The sequence below is a fragment of the Megascapheus bottae genome, chromosome 13 (genome assembly GCF_031878675.1).
Source record: "Megascapheus bottae isolate mThoBot1 chromosome 13, mThoBot2.hap1, whole genome shotgun sequence".
NCBI lineage: Eukaryota > Metazoa > Chordata > Mammalia > Rodentia > Geomyidae > Megascapheus > Megascapheus bottae.
The window spans coordinates 7,895,677-7,915,151 of NC_143521.1; the positions used below are offsets into that span (position 1 = coordinate 7,895,677).

The following is a 19,475-nucleotide window of genomic DNA, read 5'->3' on the forward strand; positions in this document are numbered from 1 at the left end:
GAGTATGTGATCTCATCCTTTTTCACAAAATAGTATTATACCATACTCCTATGATGATGTAAGATAATAAGTGAGATGAGTGATATAGTATTGTGACACGGCATTAGACCATTATAAAGGATTACCTGGAATATGAACACTGGAGTATCTCAATAGTGTAATAACCAAGCCAGCTACTAATAAATGCCTAAGGGATGGGTTACAGAGTAGTAAAACTGAACCAAGGGTGTAACTCACATCCTGGGTTGGATAGAGCGGGATTGTATAAGGTTTTATCATGCCACTTAGGATGACATAGAATTTAAACTTATGCCTTCTTAATTTAGGGTGACATAAAGTTAAACATATGACTTGTTTATGTCTCAAATTTTCAACTAATATTTTTGGGCAAAGGTGTATTGTGGGTAACTGAAATTATGGAAAATGAACCATGATAAGAGAAGATTATGCGTTATCTTATAATTTTCATTATTAAAATACTTTGAATTCTGTCCAGATTATTTGGTTTCATTAGTTTCTTCTTTTTGGGGGGACTGGGGAGAAGGTCTGTGGTAAGGCTTAAACTCTGGGCCTGGGCGCTGTCCCTGAGCTCTTCAGCTAGTGCTCTACCATTTGGGCTATGGAAAACACTTCTGGTTTTCTGGTGGTTTATTGCATATAAGAAGCTCATGGACCTTTCTGCCCAGGTTGGCTGAGATCCTAAGATCTCAGCTTCCTGAGTAGCTAGGATTACGGGTGTGAGCCACTGGCACCCAGCTAATTTGTTCTCTTGTTGTATTGCCAAATAGTATACTGAGTCTCTATCTTTAATTTTGGGTCTTCATCCATTTATATATAACATGATTATTGATGTTGCTGAGTTGAAATATTTTCCACAGGGATCAGTAAACTATAGCCCTGGAACTAAATTACTCCCAGTAGTTTTTTTTTATTAATTACACATTGATAGCACAAGAAGTTTCATTGTGATAATTCCTAAATGTATACAGTGCGTTTTCAACATGTCTACCCCCTCTGTTATGTTCCTTTTTTCTTTTTTTTCCTTTTTATTCTCTGTTTTATTATGGGTCATCTCATGTAAACATGGCTTTGTAAGGTCAGTTAGTTAATCTGTACTAATATGAGTCCTTTTATTTATTTTTATTGTAATTAATAGAAGGGTTACAGTTATATTCGTCAGATAGAAGATGCATTACTTCACATACTTTGATACTGCTTCTCTTGTTTTTGTCCCTATTTCCCTCTCTTTTTAATTTTTCTTTAGCCTCCCTTTTCCCGTCTCCTTTTTTCAGATAGAATTTGGTGAATCTCATTATTTATAATATTTGTATGTGTATACACATACACATGTGCATATATATCTATATGTGTTCAGAGAGAGAGAAAGAGAAAGAGGGAGATCTTTGATCTTTTTTACCCACTAGTAACCTTTCTTTTCATTTTTGCTCTCCTTCCCAGAAATCAGTCTCCCTTTTACATTCAGGTTCAGTTATTAGTGACATCTTCACCACCATTATTTTAGGTCTAGATTCTCAGTATTTGCAAGCACATGATATTTGACTTCTTGAGTTTGGCTTTTTTTCAGTCAACATGATGATCTTCAGTTCCACCCATTTGCTTTCAAATAGAATTCCATTCCTCTTTATGGATGAACAATACTCCATTGTATATATATACACCACATTTCTTAATTCATCAGTCGCTGGGCATCTAGGTTGATCCATAGCTTGGCTCTTGTGAATAGTGCTGCATTCTCCATTAAGTATACAAGTACCTGTTTTGTGTGTTGGTTTATTTTCCCTTGGATATATTCCCAAGGATAATAGAGCGTGGTGATGGTGTTTGGTTTTGTGGGGTTTTTTTTTTTAGCTTTTTGATAATATATACTGACTTCTATAGTAGCACTAGTTTAAAAATCATACCCATAATGTATAACGGTTCCTTTTTCCTCTCCACATCCTTGCAAGCATTTGTTGTTTGTGTTCTTGATGATGGTCATTTTGACTAGTGTGAGATAGAATCCTATATTGATTTTTTGTTTGTTTATGCATCTGTGCTGAAGTTTAAGTTCTCCCAAGGCTTTTTCCATACATAGCTGCTGTTTTAGCACAGAAGCCACATCTTCACTTACTCAGTGTACCTCATGTCTTTTTTTTTTTTTTTTGCTAGTGCTCTGCCAGCAGAGTCATAGCACCACTTTTACCTTTTTCTGTGTATGTGATACCAAGGAATGAAACCCAGGTGTTCGTGCATGCTAGGCAAGCACTCTACCACTAGATTATGCTCCCTGTCTCTCAGTGTAGTTTTGAGTTTTTTTGTGGGTTTTTTTTTGCCAGTCCTGGGCCTTGAGCCCAGGGCCTAAGTACTTTCCTTGGGCTTTTTCAAGGCTACAGCTCTACCACTTGAACCACAGCACCATTTCCAGCTTTTTTCTATGTATGTGGTACCAAAGAATTGAATCCAGGTTTTTGTGCGTGCTAGGCAAGCAATCTACCACTAGGCCAAACTCCCGGCCTCTCAGTGTAGTTTTGACTTGCATTTCCGTTACAGCTCAGAACACTGAACATTTCATCATGTATTTTATTAGCCATTTGTACTGAAAACTGTATTTAATTTGTTTACCAATTTATTAATTGGTTATATTTTTGTTGTTGGATGCTTTTGAGTTCTTCATATACTCATAATCTGGATATTATTAATCCTTTATCTGTTGAATAGCTGGAGAAGATTTTTCTACCATCCTGTTAATAGTATCTTGATTCTAGTAATTGTTTATTTCGATGTGTAGAAAATTTTGTGTGTATGCTAAAAGCTCTGGAGAAACTAGGAATCCATGGAACATTCCTCAATATAATAAAAGTTGTGTATGACAAACCTACAGCTACATTATACTTAATGGCGAAAAACTAAAGCCATTTCCTGTAAAATCAGGAATGACATAAGGATGTCCATTCTCTCCACTTCTCTTTAATATAGTATTTGAATCTAGCCGGAGCAATAAGGCAAGAAGCAAGCATAAAGGGGATGTAAATAGGGAAAGAGGAAGTAAAACTTTCCCTCTTGGTGGATGACATGATTCTGTATTTAAAGAATTCTATAGACTCCACTCCTAAGTTGCTTGAGCCAATTCAAAACTTTGACAAGGTAGCAGGGTATAAAATTAACCCTCATAAATCAACAGATTTTCTGTGCATCAACATGAGGATCGAGGTAGAAATTCAGCCCCTTAAGTTTTCTTAAGTCAGGTAGTAAGTACATTTCTTTTTGGGTATTGTCACTCCTTCCTTCACTCTCTCCCACTATTTCCTTTCTGTCCCCACCCTCAAGTAGTATAATACATTTCAACATAGTGTCTAGTAAGAGCCACTGTTGTATTTGTTCACTCTTGGTCCTTCCATTTCCGTGCCCCCCCATTACTTTCACAAAGACAGATACATGAACAAAGAAGACCAAAAGGGGAAAAAAACAAACAACTCTTGTTTACATTGGATAACTGAGGTTTAAGCTGATGGTAGAATTACACAGTTTACAAGTGATAGAACCATAATCTGGCATCAGAATTTACCATAACTCTAATTCATATAACCTTTGGCTTTTCCCTTACCTCATGAAGTAAAGTTTCTGAACCTCAGTTCGTAATCTGTTTTTGAAGATAGTACATTCTACATTACAAAAGTTAATGTGCTTTTGGATTTTTCTCATATTAGAAAAATTTAAAGATAATGATGAAGTGATGTTTGGCATTAAAAAAGTTTTTAATGATTGATAATGCATATATTATGGTTACTAATGATTTTTCCCCGTTTGGGTTTGTCTTTATGTGTGTTTTGTTACTTATTTTTTAGTTTCAGCAAACTATACAATAACCAACAAGGAAATTTTGGAAAATAAAGTTTAGTGGTTGCATCTACCTTCTATCTTCACAACCGTTTTTAAAGAATAAATGGAATGTTTGAGGAAAGATCTATATTAAGAGAATAGTGTTGCAAATGGCTTCAGAATCTGTGAATGGGAAACAAGCTAGGAATCACTGTTCAAAGGGGAAAAGGCAGCAACAGCAGCAAATAAAGAACAGGTCTTCAGTTAATGATTGTGGTGGTGAAGATTCCTTTGTCTTTGAAGCCAATGAAGCTTGGAAAGATTTTCACAATTCTCTTCTTCGATTTTATGAAAATGGAGAACTCTGTGATGTCACACTAAAGGTGAGACTTTTTTGTTGTTTTTTTTCCTTTTTACTTCAACCTCTTTAGCAATGCAAAATAATGAGTATTTCTGTGCTTACACAAGGCATAGTTTTGATGCTATACTCACTTTATTATGGTCAAAATGATTTAAATCTCAGTCCTTTTTAAAATGTTTTTGGTCTCATAATATATTCCAGGCTATCCTTGAACTTGTGATCTTCCCTCAGCCTTCCAAGTTCTGGGATTACAGGCACTCACTACCATACCCAACTCAATCCTTTTTTACTGAAGAAGAATCTGTTTTTATTTTACTATATGGGAGGATAAATGAGGAAAGACTAGCATAAAATAAATTATTAGTGTTGGTGACCATTAATTCTTACAGAATTAATCTGAAGCAATCCTAGAATGATAATAATAATTGAAATTAATAAATTAACATCTCATAAACTTTTTACTTGTGCATGCCGCGTTCAAGCCCCATGACAAAAAAAAACAAACAAACAAACATGAGAAGGGGTATCAATATGTGAGAAGTAATGCACCTACTACCTGGCAAACTGTAACCCCTCTATACCCCAACAGCAACAAAAAACTATGGGGGGGTGGGGAGGCGAGAGTTGTAGACTAGTGGTAGAGTACTTGCCTAGCATGCACAAAGACCTGGGTTCAATACCTTGGTACCTCATACATAGAAAAAAAGCCAGAAGTGGAGCTGTGGCTCAAGTGGTAGAGCTCTACCCTTGAGAAAACCCAACAACAGTGCTCAGGCTCTGAGCCCAAGCCCAAGCCCAGGACTGGCCAAAAAAAAAAAAAAAGCTATAGGGGGATTGGCTGGGAGTATGGCCTGGTGGTAGAGTGCTCACCTAGTGTGCATGAAGCCCTGGGTTCCAGTCCTTGGTACCACATACACAGAAAAAGCCAGAAGTGGTGATGTGGCTCAAGTGCTGGAGCTCTAGCCTTGAGGAAAGCCCAAGGATAGTGTTCAGGCCCTGAGTTCAAGCCCCAGGACTGGCCAAAAAAAAAAAAAGAAATGTATGCTAGTTATACTCAATATGTATGTTCTTGAGAACAAATTAAAAAATTGTGTTTTTAGGAGGAGAAATTAACTGACTTTAGCATTCAATGTTTATAAAAGGAAAAACATTTGTCAAATTAGCAACTATTGCTTAGTAAGCACCCAACATTTAACAAAATACTGTACATCTCAGATGGTTCCCTCTCCCCTTTTTCCTCTCCCTCTCTTCTCCTCCCTCTGCCTTTCTGCCCCTCTCCTCTTCTTTCTCTGCCTCTTGGCTTTATCCTACCCCTTTGCTTTCTCCAGTCCCTCCCCCTTCTCCTTGTTCTTCCTTCTCTCTCTCCTTCCCTCTTCCCCTCCCCTCCCCTCCCTCTCTTCTTTTCCTTAAATTAGAGTTTCAGATTCAGGCTGGTCTCAACCTTGGAAGTATACACTTAGCTGTACCTATCTTTTATAGCACTGTTTCTAGGTATAGTTTATGTAGGAAATAATGAAAATAATGATCCAGTAACAAAATGTTTATAGTGGTACATGGTTGAAAGCAATCTAATTTTTCAACAGTTGAGGTGATGAAATTTCAGTTTGGGTTTTTTGTTTTGTTTTGTTTTGTTTTTGCCAATCCTGGGCTTGAGCTCGGGGCCTGAGCACTGTCGTTGGACTTTCTCAAGGCTAGAGCTCTACCACTAGAGCCGAAGCACCATTTCTGGCTTTTTTCTATGTATGTGGTGCCAAGGAATCAAACCTGGGTCTTCATGCATGCTAGGCAAGCCCTCTACCACTAGGCCAAACTCCCGACCCGATTACAGTATTTTTAATGCTTCTGTATGAAATGTTATCTCAAGGTAAAAGAAAATAAAAAATGTAATTGAACCATAATAAATACTAAGTATTGATGTGCTTTTGCTTCAGTTTCTGATTGATAAATCATGGATTAAAAACAATATGTGTTATGGTGGCTGAAACCTGTAATTTCAGCTCAAGGTTGAGATTTAGGAATGGCTGATTTAGCATCAGCCAGGGCAGACAAATTCACAAGCATTATCTCCAATTAAACAACAAAAACCTGGAAATGGAGGTGGGGCTCGAGTGATAGACAGCTATGAGGAAAAAGGCTGAATCAGAGCGTAAGGCCTTGAGTTCCAAGGCCCAGCACTGGCACCAAAAAAGAAAGAAGTACCTGATCATAGGGTGCTGGGACAATGAAAAGTGAGTTGTTGTACAAAATTCATAAATAGTACCCGGCATATCCTAAGTGCCAAGTGATATTTGCTATTTTTTAATTAAAGAATTTATTAACATTGATTTTTACGTCATTTTTGCTGTTTTTTTTTTAACATTAATTCACAGATGTTCTTAAAAGAGATAATGTGGAAACTAAGAGTACTATAAGTTTTCTGGAGTTTTTGTCATTGCTGCAAAACATGCTCTGCGCTGATCCAAAGCTTTAAACTAAACTGTATTTTGATTTCTTTTCAACAGGTTGGCTCAAAGCTAATCTCTTGTCACAAACTGGTGTTGGCTTGTGTTATTCCCTATTTCAGAGCCATGTTTCTTTCTGAAATGGCTGAAGCCAAACAAACACTGATTGAGATTAGAGATTTTGATGGTGATGCAATAGAAGACTTAGTTAAGTTTGTCTATTCTTCACGGCTTACTTTGACTGTTGACAACGTCCAGCCTCTCTTGTATGCAGCCTGTATTCTGCAGGTTGAACTGGTAGCTAGAGCCTGTTGTGAATACATGAAATTACATTTTCATCCCTCCAATTGCCTGGCAGTAAGAGCCTTCGCAGAAAGTCACAATCGAATAGACCTAATGGACATGGCAGATCAGTATGCCTGTGAACATTTCACTGAAGTAATGGAGTGTGAAGACTTTGTAAGTGTGTCACCACAACATCTCCATAAGCTTTTGTCCTCCAGTGATTTAAATATTGAGAACGAAAAGCAGGTCTATAGTGCTGCTATCAAGTGGCTTCTTGCCAATCCTCAACATCATTCTAAATGGTTGGATGAAACACTTGCACAGGTAGGGCCAAAATAAGATTGTATATGGAAAGGAAAGATGATAAATGTTTTATTGGTTATATAAAGTTTATTTGAGGGAGTGTACAAGCCATTAATGTAGGTATAATGATGAAAATTATTACTTTCCTATTCACTTTTCAATGCTGTTTTAGAATAAAGCTGAATTTGTCATGTTTGATTGTGTGTGTGCACACATACCTGCAAGCTTTGGGGCTTACTCAGGGTCTAGGTGCCATCCCTCAGCTTTTTTACTCAAAGCTGGCTCTTTACCACTTGAGCCACTGCTCCACTTCCAGATATTCTTTTGGTGGTTAATTGGGGATGAGTTTCATGGACTTTCCTGCCCAGGCTGGCTTTGAACCTCAATACTCAGACAGAATTCAGTCTCCTGAGTAGCCAGGATTACAGACACTAGCCACTAGCATCCAACTACATATGAATGATTCTTAATCTGTGTATTGAAAATATTTCTTTAAAAATGTAATGAATGTGCTACTAGAAATTGTTCTAAGGAACTGGCGGTGGTTCACGTCTGCAATCCTAGCTACTCAGGAGGCTGAGACCTGAGGATTGCAGTTCAAAGCCAGCCTGGGCACTAAAATCCATGAGATTCTTATCTCCAGTTAACCTAACCACCAGAAAATCAGAAGTGGTGCTGTGGCTCAGTGGGTAGGGCAGTGGCCTTGAACTGAAGAGCTCAGAAACAACACTCAGGCCCAGAGTTCAAACTCCACAACCGACAAAAGAAAAAAAAGAAATGAGAAAGAAAAAAAAAAAAGAAGTGGTTCTAAGGAATGGGTTCTACAGTATTACATGTAATGAAACTTGTAAATTTTAATGTATCATTTGGGTAGTACAAGTGCTTATTATGCATATAGATTTATTTTGGAAATACTCATTAGATATCACTTTCTATTTTCTAGCATCCTCATGTTTGACTTTTTTTGAGCCTCAAAAATGTGTTTTTTAATTACAATTACGAAATTGTCAAGTGGGGGAGAGTTGGATGAGAAAGTAATGAATAGACTCTTTAGAGTCTGTCTTGCTTTTTCCTTTGTTTTCTCTCCTTTCTTTTCCTTCCCTCTACCTACTCTCCTCTGTTTCTCATATTTTTATTTTTCCTTGAAAGTTTTCTTCTTTTCTCCTTTCAGGTATTCAGAAGTATAATGGTGCTATTTTTTTATTGTAATTAGTAAAAGGGTTACATGATATTTGCCAGATAGAAGGTGCATTAATTCACATACATTGATACCCTTTCACATGTTATAATGGTGCTATTACAAGGGAAATGTTATTAACTTTTTCAAAGTTAAATGCTTTGTAAAAACCTTGTACTTGATTAGAAAGCACTTGATAATAATACCAATTTTAATAAAATTCTTAATAGTATTAACTTTTATAGATGTAATTACCATTTTAGATGTTTATAGGTAAATAAAATAAATATGATTAAAATTAAATGATTAATACAATTAAATATTACAATTACAATCATTTTTTAGTACTAAGAATTGAACCAGGGACTTTAAACATACCTGTCAAGTGCTTATCAGCATTGAGCCACATCGCCATATTGTTTCATAGACTTTTTAAAAAATTATTTTTTTGTTTATTAGTACTGAGGTATCAAACCCAAGGCCTATGCATGCTAGGTAAGTTATTCTACTACTAAGCTACATTCCCAGCCCTGTTTCATAGATTTTTTTTTTTTGCCAGTGCTGGGGCTTGACTCAGCCTGGACACCATCTCTGATCTTTTTTATGCTCAATGCTAGTGCTCTACCACTTGAGACACAGTGACACTTCTGGACTTTTCTGAGTAGTTTATTGGAGATGAGAATCTCATGGACTTTCCTGCCTGGGATGGCTTTAAAACATGATCCTCAGATCTCAACCTCCTGAGTAGTTGGGATTATAGGTATGAGGTACTGGTGCCTGACTGGTAGATTTTTGTTGTTTTGAACTCAGGGCCCCATGTTTTCTAGGAGAGCACTTTACCACATAAACCAGGCCTTTTGTGCTTTGTGCTTTCATCATTTCTCAAATACAGTCACGCCTTTGCCCAGACTGGCTTGGACATTGCTCGTATCGCTAAGGTGGTAGGCATGAACTACTACATTTATCCTTTCAGTGATTAGGGTGTGATCTCTGGTAGATTTACAAGTGTGAGACACTGTGCCCAGCTCTATTTTTGCACTTTCTGTGTGTATTCTGGTCCTTAGGCATGAATTCAGGGCCTGGGCATTGTCCCTGAGCTTTTTTGCTCAAGGCTAATTAACACTTTGTCACTTGAGCTACAACTCCACTTCTGGCTTTTTGGTATTTATTTGGAGTTGAATCCCACAGTCTTTCCTACCTCAGCTGAATATGAACCATAATCCTCAGATCTCAGACTCCTGTGTAGCTAGGATTACAGGTATGAGCCACCTGTCCCCAGCTTTTATATTGTTTTTAAGATAATGTCCTAAGCTGGGTGCCATGCCTGTGGCTCATACCTGTAATCCTAGCTACTCAGGTGGCCAACATCTGAGAATTGTGGCTCAAAGCCAGCCTGGGCACTAAAGTCCATGAGACACTTATCTCCAGTTAATCACCGGAAAACTAGAAATGGAGCTGTGGTTCAAGCAGTAAAGTAGTAGCCTTGAGCTGAATTTCTCAGGGACAGCACCCAGGCCCAGAGTTCAAGCCCCTTGATCAACAACAACAACAACAAAAGGATAATGTCCTAACTTTTGCTGGCTGGTCTTAAACTCAGAATCCTTCTGCTTCTGCCTCCTAAGAGGCTAGGATTACAGAAGTCTACCATCATGCTGGGATTATTTTTATTTTTGTAGTATGAGGGATTAAATTCATGGTCTTATACATGATAAATGCTTTTCCACTGAGCTACATCCCTTAGCCCTAGATATGTTTTTAAAAGAGAACCAGGCCAGGCCTTGGTAGTTCATGCTTGTGATCATAGCTACTTAGGAGGCTGAGGACAGACAAATCAGATAAAAAGACTAATTTCCAATTAGCCAATAAAATGCCAGAAGTGGAAGTGTGGCTCAAGTGATGGAACCTTGAGAGGAGAAGCTAAAACACAATGTTGGGCCCTGAGTTGAAGACCCACTACCAGCACATACACACTAAGAGATTCTTAAAAAAAAAAAAAAAAAAACTACAGTAAATGTGGAGAATAAACAATTAGTAATTTAAATTAACACTGTTATTCATGCTCTTAGGTCCGTCTGCCATTATTGCCAGTTGAATTTCTTATGGGTGTTGTAGCAAAAGAACAGATTGTCAAGCAAAATCTAAAATGTAGAGATTTATTGGATGAAGCAAGAAATTACCACCTTCATCTGAGTAGCAGAGCAGTACCTGACTTTGAATACTCTGTTCGGACTACTCCAAGGAAGCATACAGCTGGTAATTAACTAGCCATTTTTTTTTCAGTTCCTTTGGGGATGATCTTCGATGTAGTTAAGGGTTGTTTATGTATGCCTAAAGTTAACTGTAAGATAATTAGCATCTGATTGCCTCAAAGTAATTATTGGCAAGTATATGTGTGTGTGTATATGTATGTAATTCTTAGTGTGTATAATGTAGGTAGTTTGGCCTCCTCTTCCTCTTCCTCCTCTTCTTCCTCCTCTTCCTCCTCCTCCTCCTCCTCCTTCTCTTCTTCCTTCTCATCTTCCTTCTCTTCCTCCTTTTCCTTCTGTCTCTTTCTCTGTGTGCGTCTCTCCTTCTTTTTCTCTTTTCCTCCATCCCTCTCTTTTGAAACAGTCTCATTATGTAGCCCAAACTGCCATGACCAAGTGGACTACAGGTATGTACTACATGCCTAGCTCTAGTAGTGTTGGTATCAGGGCTTGAACTCAGGACCTGGGCATTGCCCCTGAGCTTTTTTGCACAAGACTAGTACTCTTCCCCCTTGAGCCATAGCTCCACTTCTAATTTTTTGGTGGTTAATTGGAGATGAGTCTCAAACTTTTTTTTTGGCCAACCTGGGGCTTGAACCGGTCCTAGGCACTGTGCTTGAGCTTTCTCAAGGCTAGCGCTCTACCACTTGAGTCACAGAACTTTTCTGGCTTTTGTGTGTGTATGCAGTACCAAAGAATCGAACCCAAGGCTTTGTGCATGCTAAGCAAACAGTAGGCCACGCTCCAGGCTCTCATACTTTTCTTTCTGGGGTAGCTTTGAACGGTAATCCTCAGATCTCAGCCTCCTAGATAACTAGGATTGTAAGCATGACCAGCCAGAAAGGTCTTCAAAAACCTATACAATTTGAGAAGACTACTTAAATTTCTCTTTTTTTGAGATCTTAAGGATTCTTCCAAGGCAGAATTAGCTTTTTCTTTTTTTTTTTTTTTTTTTTTTGGTCATTCATGGGCTTGAACGCTGGGCTTAGGTACTGTCCCCATTATCTTAAGCTAAAGGCTACCATCCTACCCCTTGAGCCACAGTCTCACTTCACATTTTTCTAATGGTTAATTTAGAGATAAAATTCTCACATTCTTTAGTGCCGGGCTGGCTTTGATCCTCAGATCTTAGCCTCCTGAGTAGCTAAGATTACAGGCATGAGCGACCACGCCCGGTTCAGAATTAGCTTTTCTATTAGACCTTTAGAACACTTTGCACTTGTTTTATTATTTTGCATTGTAATCATTTATTTGTCATGTCTTGAGTTCTTCAAAGAAAAGTATAACTTTTATTTGATTTTTATCCTTAGTACAAGCATGGCACTTGACATAGATTACATATTTAAATATTTGGGTTTTTTTTTTCTTCTGTTGGTCATGGGGCTTGAACTCAAGGCTTGGACGCTGTCCTTGAGCTTTTTTACTCAAGGCTAATGATCTACCACTTTGAGCCACATTGCTACTTCTGGTATTCTAGTGGTTAACTGGAGATGAATCTCATGGACCCCTGCCCAGGCTGGCTTCAAATTGTGATCCTCAGATCTCAGCCTCCTGAGTAGCTAGGGTTACAGACATGAGCCTCTGATACCTGGCAATATTTGTTTTTCCATTTTACCAAATAAAGATGCAAAACAAATCTAAAGTTTATATAATGGACCATAGGTTTTGGAACAATGTACTTTGCCATTATTTTCCAGTTTGGGGGATTTTGTATTTCCCCAAGAAAATAACTAATATTGTTATTTTTAATATTTTATAAAGAATATGTTTGAAAGATTGATAAATATGAATAAGTCCTAGTTAATTAGCAAGAGGAATTGTGAGAGGGAAAATTTGGGAGAGAGCAAGGAAAGGAGTAATACTGTCCAAAAAAAAAAGTATACTCATGGGCCGGGAGAATGGCCTAGAGTTAGAGTACTTGCCTAGCATGCACTTGGTATGATAGGTATCAAATACATAGAAAAAGCCAAAAGTGAAGCTGTGGCTCAAGTGGTAGAGCTCTAGCCTTGAGACAGCCCAGGACAGTGTTCAGGCCCTGAACCCAAGTCCAGGACTGGACTTGGTAATTACTTTGTAATTAGTAACTGGTAACTGTAACTGCTCTGTATATCACCTTTATTATAATAATAATAAAAACACTTTAGAGGAGTAATTCTGAATATATTTGCTGCTAAAACAGTTAGTAATTAATGAGATCCATGAAATAGCCTAACTGCAACAACAAAAGGCAATACTTGTTTATAAATACAATAGTTTTTGATTGTTTTATTTGGTGCTAAGGATCAAAGACATGGTCTTGTGTAAGCTAGGCAGGCTCTTTTTATTGTTTTAATTTATTGTTATTTTAAAGGGGGCTATACAGTGGGGTTACATTTACATGTGTCATGTTATCTCTCATTCTTTCCCATCTCTACCCATGAGTTGTATCATTCACTTTCATCAATGTCTAGTGCGCTCCACTGCTGTATATTTTTACCCTTTTCTCTCGGATTCTGTGCCCTCTCTCCACCCTCCCACAGATGTGCATGTATCGTATGGAAGGTAAAGAATATGGAACCATCAGAAAAAGAAAAACCAAATTAAAGTCCTTTGTTTCCGTATCTTTGGAGTTTGTTTCAGTATGTATATTATTTTATAATGAAGAGACACATGAGTATAGCATCTTTATGATTCTCTCCTAAGATAATCCTCTTTTAGTCTCACTGTATGTGCATATGTAGAATCCAGTGTAATCTGTCTTATCCCAGTACATTTTAGATCCAACTTCTACATATAAGGGAGAACATGCTAGATAGGCTCTTCTCAAATCCAGATTTGACTTTAGAATGTCAACAGTATAGATTGTATAACAAAGTATACTAAACACTCTTGTGTGCCCTCATAAGATTACAAGAAGTTTAGTTGATTTTAACTATCATCGAGAGCTAGATGATGTTATTCCATTTATAGATGAGAAGACTAAAAATGAATATGCCAACATCATACAGAAAAATAGCTGAGGTGGGGGAGGGAAATGGGGACAAAAACATGAGACGGGGTATCAATGTATGTGAAGTAATGCTTCTTTTATCTGGTGAATATAACTCTAACCCCTCAATTACAATAAAAAATATAAGGAAAAAATAGTACAAAAAGGATTCTGCATCCTGATATTTTTATTTCCATTTTTTCTTTTCATATGTGTTCCATGATAACTCCTGCTGAAATACTGGTTTTACTTAAATTAAGATTACATTCTGGGGGCCAGGAGTTTGGTCTAGTGGTAGAGTGCTTGCCTAGCATGTACGAAGACCTGGGTTTGATTTCCTCGGTACCACATACATAGAAAAAAGCCAGAAGTGGTGCTGAGGCTCAAGTGGTAGAGCTCTAGTCTTAAGAAAGTCCAAAGACAGTGCTCAGGCTCTGAGCTCAAGCCCAAGTCTGGCACAAAAAAAAAAAAAATTACATTCTGAGATTATAGTACCAGTAGCACCATTAAATATCTGTAATTTGAAACATATTTTTCAAGGTTTCAGTTTATAAACAATTTGTTTGGGGGTATTTGTTTGTTTATGTGTGTCTATATGTATGTGTGTCCATACTGGAGATTGAACCCAGTACCTTGAGCATGGTAGGGAAGTACTATCACATTTGAGCCATGACCCTGAATGTCCCACATTTTAAAATTTTTGGTTTTCAGATAGGGCTGTATAGTAGGTCATTTTATCCAATTTGCATGATCTTAAAGTCTCTTCCAATTTTAAATTTCAGAACGATAGCACTGTTACGGTTATTCATTTATTTAATCATTCATCACCAAACATTAAGTGACAGGCTCTGAGATAGGCATTAAAATGCAAATAGCAATATTTTTCTAGAACTTGAAGCCTACTTTAGGGAATAAAATAAATAAATGATAAGGAATATTATGAATACTTTGGTAATCACAAGATATAGTGGATGCACAAAGGGAAGAGTGATTATTTTTACTGTGGAGTTGTAAGGAAAGGAATTGTAAAAAAAAAAAGTGTCAGCCTTAGGTGCTGGGAGTTTGGCCTAGAGGTAGAGTGCTCTCCTAGCATGTACAAAGACCCAGGTTCAATTTCTTTGTACCACATACATAGAAAAAGCTGGAAGTGGTACTGTGGCTCCAGTGGGAGAGTACTAGCCTTGAGAAAGCACAAGGACAGTGCTCAGGCTCTGAGTTCAAGCCCCAGGACTGGCAAAAAAGAAAGACAGACAGACAGAGAAAAGACAGAATCAGGGCCGGGAGTTTGGCCTAGTGGTTAAAGTTCTTGCCTAGCATGCACAAAGACCTGAGTTCGATTCCTCAGTACTACATACATAGAAAAAAGCCGGAAGTGGTGCTGAGGCTCAAGCGGTAGAGCTCTGGCCTTGAGAAAGTCCAAGGACAGTGCTCAGGCCTGAGCTCAAGCCCAGGACTGGCAAAAAACAAAACAAAAAAAAAAAGGACAGAATCAGCCTTAGTTTAGATGTTCTTCTGAATGTCAGTTAGGAAAAAAATCTGTTTTATGTCCCTTGAATGCCTTGTCTAGTACACACCAGGCACTATGCTTGTCCCTATATAAATACCTAATAACTATTACGTAGTTTCAACTTGTGATACTTGTTTTACAATGGATCACTTCAGTAAAGTGCTAAGTGAGTGACTATTGCCAAAAGAACTATAGGTACACCAAAAAAAGAGATTTGGATTACTACAATCTACCAGATATATCCTGAAAGGATTGCATTCATGCTAAAGCTGTACATTTTGTGTGTATGTGGTACTGGGGATCAAACCCAAGTCCTTATGAATGCTAGTCAAGCACTCTACCACTGAGCCATGTCACCAGTCCAGCTTTTCTGAGTGGTAGAAGTGGCCAATCTGTGTTTTATGCCCTTAGGATGAAGCTGCAAATCAAAACAACTCTTTAAGATTCCACCTCACTCCAGTTAGAATGGCCATGATCAAGAAATCTAATAACAACAGATGCTGGTGGGGATGTGGCCAGGAGGGATCACTACTACACTGTTGGTGGGAGTGCAAACTGGTTCAACCACTATGGAAAGCAGTATGGCAGTTCTTCAAAAGACTAAATATAGAACTCCCCTATGACCCAGCAATTCCACTACTTGGCATTTGCCCAGTTGTCCAGAAACAAGGACATACTACATCCATAGCACAATGATGTTCATTGCAGCACTATTTACCATAGCAAAGATATGGAACCAACCCAGATGTCCCTCAATTGATGAGTGGATCAACAAGATGTATTTGTACACAATGGAATTCTATGCTGCTGTCAGAAAGAACGATATTGCCCCATTTGTAAGGAAATGGAAACACTTAGAAAAAATCATGTTAAGTGAAGTAAGCCAGACTCAAAGGAACATAGGCTCACTGGTTTCCCTCATTTGTCATAATCAGTAAAAACCGTGGGCTCTCCTAGCAGAGATTTACAATAGAACAAAACCTAGATACATAAGGCCATATAGTATGATGCTAAATGAAAGGACCTCTAGGATATAGAAACAAAAGCCATAGAATGAATGATTGTTGTCCTTAATGATTGTTGTCTCTTGGTTATCTCATATTGTTATAAAATTTCACCTTGTTATCTGATATATTGTATATATGCTTACTTGGTTATTTGAAATAGGAGAGGGAAGGGGGGAAATCAAGATGTGTGGGGAGAGGAGGGAGGGAAATGGGGACCATGACATGAGAAAGGGTATCAGTATTTGTGAAGTAGTGTACCTTCTAGCTGGTGAATATAATGTAACCCTTCTATTAATTACAATAAAAATATATGAAAAGGGGCCGGGAGTTTGGCCTCGTGGTATAGTGCTTGCCTAGCATGCACGAAGACCCGGGTTCAATTCCTGGCCACATACATAGAAAAAAAAAGTCGGAAGTGGTGCTGAGGCTCAAGTGGTAGAGCTCTAGCCTTGAGAAAGTCCAAGGACAGTGCTCAGGCCCTGAGCTCAAGCCCAGAACTGGCAAAAAAAAAAAAGTCTCAGGACCTGCCGGGAGTTTGGCCTAGTGGTAGAGTGCTTGCCTAGCATGCACAAAGACCCGGGTTTGATTCCTCGGTACCTCATATGTAGCAAAAAGCCAGAAGTGGTGCTGTGGCTCAAGTGGTAGAGCCCTAGCCTTGAGAAAATCCAGGGACAGTGCTCAGGCCCTGAGCCCAAGCCCAGGATTGGCAACAACAACAACAACAACAACAACAAAAATATATATATGAAAAAAAGATGAAGCTGCATCACACTGAAGTGGGTTTTAAGAATCAGTTATAATATATAACATAGAATTTATCATTTTTTCTCCCCATCCTGGGGCCTGAACTTTGAGCCTGTAGGCTGTCCCTGAGCTGCTTTTTTGCTCAAGGATAGCACTCAACCACTCGAGCCACAGAACCACTTCCAGCATTTTTGAGTAGTTTATTGGAGATCATAGTCTCATACTTTTCTGTCTTGGGCTGGCTTCAGTGATCCTCAGAGCTCAGCCTCCTGAGTAGCTACAAAACAGGAGTGCAGCACTGTCGCCCAGCACATTTTCATCATTTTTAAATGTATAATTAAATGGTATTCACTTAAATTTTCAGTGGAAGTAGTGGAAAGTTGTTGATAATCTGAAAGCAAAATAACGTGTAAATGCTAACAGATGACAGGATTTTGCAATACTGTGACTAATAGCTACTGAAGGCCTAAACAAAGATAGTAACGCGGTAATAGAGAGGCAGAGGTATGACACTGCAGGAAAAGAGGAAATGTAGGTAGGTTAGGAGAGGCTTTGTTTTGAACGTCCTGGATGTGAGGCAACTATAGGATATGTGCCTTAGAAATTTGAGTGGGGGAGCCCGGGAGTTTGGCCTTAGCGGTAGAGTGCTTGCTTAGCATGTATGAAGACCCGGGTTTGATTCCTAGGTACCACCTACATAGAAAAAAGCCAGAAGTGGTATCTGTCTCTGGTGGTAAAGTTCTAGCCTTGAGAAAGCCAAGGACAAGGCCCAGGACTAGTGAAGAAAAGAAAAGAGAGAGAGAAATGTGGGTTGGGCCAGGTGTGGCGGGTCACGCCTCTAATCTAGCTACACAGGAGGCTGAGATCTTAAGGATCATGGCTCAAAGCCAGCACAGGCACATAAGACTGTGAGACTCTTTTTTTTTTTTTTTGCCAGTCCTGGGCTTGAGCTCAGGGCCTGAGCACTGTCCTTGGACTTTCTCAAGGCCAGAGCTCTACCACTTGAGCCTCAGCACCAGTTCTGGCTTTTATTTATGTATGTGGTACCGAGGAATCGAACCCGGGTCTTCATGCATGCTAGGCAAGCACTTTAACCACTAGGCCAAATTCCCGGCCCCGACTGTGAGACTCTTATCTCCAATTAATCACTGGCTCAAAGAGGTAGAGAGCTAGTCTTGAGCATAAAGGCTCAAGGACAGCACCTAGGCCTGAGTTCAAGCCCCAGGAACAGCACATATAAATAAATAAAACATGAAAGTGAAAAAGAAGGAACTATGTTTGTTTGGAGACAAAAGGTGAGTTTAATATTATAGACAACAAGAAAGTAAGGAATTTCAAAAAAAATCCCAGGGTTACCAACATACCAAATGTTGGGTAAGAAATAATTTATCTTAGCAGTGGATTGAGTTTGTTAGGACGTTAGTAAGAGCAGTATTGTTGAGTAAATGAAGGTATAAACCATACTGTGTTGGGATGTTAGCTACAAGAGATAGTTAATATATCTTATTATTTGAAAATGGCAAAAAAGTAGAGTTATAGTAACATATACTGCATATTATCCAAATGTCATCTTTTAACCATAACTCAAAATTTTGACTACTAAATATTTTTCCACACTAAGTAAATAAAGCTCCCATCTCTGTCTTGTCCGTTACTTCAGGTGTGCTGTTTTGTGTTGGTGGTCGAGGTGGATCTGGTGATCCCTTTCGGAGTATTGAATGCTATTCTATCAACAAAAACAGTTGGTTCTTTGGACCAGAAATGAATAGCCGAAGGCGACATGTGGGTGTAATCTCTGTGGAAGGTGGGGATATGACTGCATAAAATCAAATCACATGATTCACAATGTTTTTGTTATTGTAAAAGTCAATAAAAATATGTGGGTAGTGGTTATTTACTTCCTTTATGCTCACAAATATTCATGGTATAACCTGTTGGTATGTGTACGACTATGGAGATGTATAGCAAAAAAAGGGATATGATGAGTTAAACTCATCTTTTTTTTTTTTTTTTTGCCAGTCCTGGGCTTGAGCTCAGGGCCTGAGCACTGTCCTTGGACTTTCTCAAGGCTAGAGCTCTACCACTTGAGCCTCAGCACCACTTCCGGCTTTTTTCTATGTATGTGGTACCGAGGAATCAAACCCGGATCTTCATGCATGCTAGGCAAGCACTTTAACCAATAGGCCAAACTCCCAGCCCGAGTTAAACTCTTCTAAGTCTGGTGGTTCACACCTGTGACCCCAACACCCAGGAGGCAGGGGCAAATGAGTCGCAAATTAGAGACCTGCCTGTATTATACCAGAAAAAAACCTGTCTCAAGAAAAACAATGGCTAGTTACAAAGTTCAGTAGGTAAGCATTTGTCTTGCATGCCCAAAGGCCCTAGATTCAGTCCTCAGCACTAAATAAATACATAAATTCTGAGTTTATATTTTTTTTTAAAAATCAAAGTAAGGAAAGATTTTTATTGAATTAAAATTACAAGTATATATAGCTTTTCAATACCAAATAATTATTATTACTGAAATGAGATTTTAGCTAAAAATAGAAACATTTAAATATCATTTTTCTTGATTATATAAGTACACAAATGTTTATTTAGGAAATATAAAAGTATT

General features: G+C 38.3%; 1 protein-coding gene across 17 annotated transcripts in view; it reads left to right on the top strand.

The window, feature by feature from the left end:
- Klhl8 (kelch like family member 8) overlaps window positions 1-19,475 on the top strand; it is a 48,996-nt gene that overhangs the window by 13,419 nt on the left and 16,102 nt on the right. For all 17 annotated transcript variants that reach the window (XM_090343234.1, XM_090343233.1, XM_090343244.1 and 14 more), the window contains 4 exons: window positions 3,846-4,202; window positions 6,682-7,230; window positions 10,453-10,639; window positions 18,519-18,662. In XM_090343234.1, coding sequence (XP_090199360.1) covers window positions 3,990-4,202; window positions 6,682-7,230; window positions 10,453-10,639; window positions 18,519-18,662 — 1,093 coding nt within the window. In that variant the 5' untranslated portion in view covers window positions 3,846-3,989. The remainder of the gene's footprint in view (window positions 1-3,845; window positions 4,203-6,681; window positions 7,231-10,452; window positions 10,640-18,518; window positions 18,663-19,475) is intronic.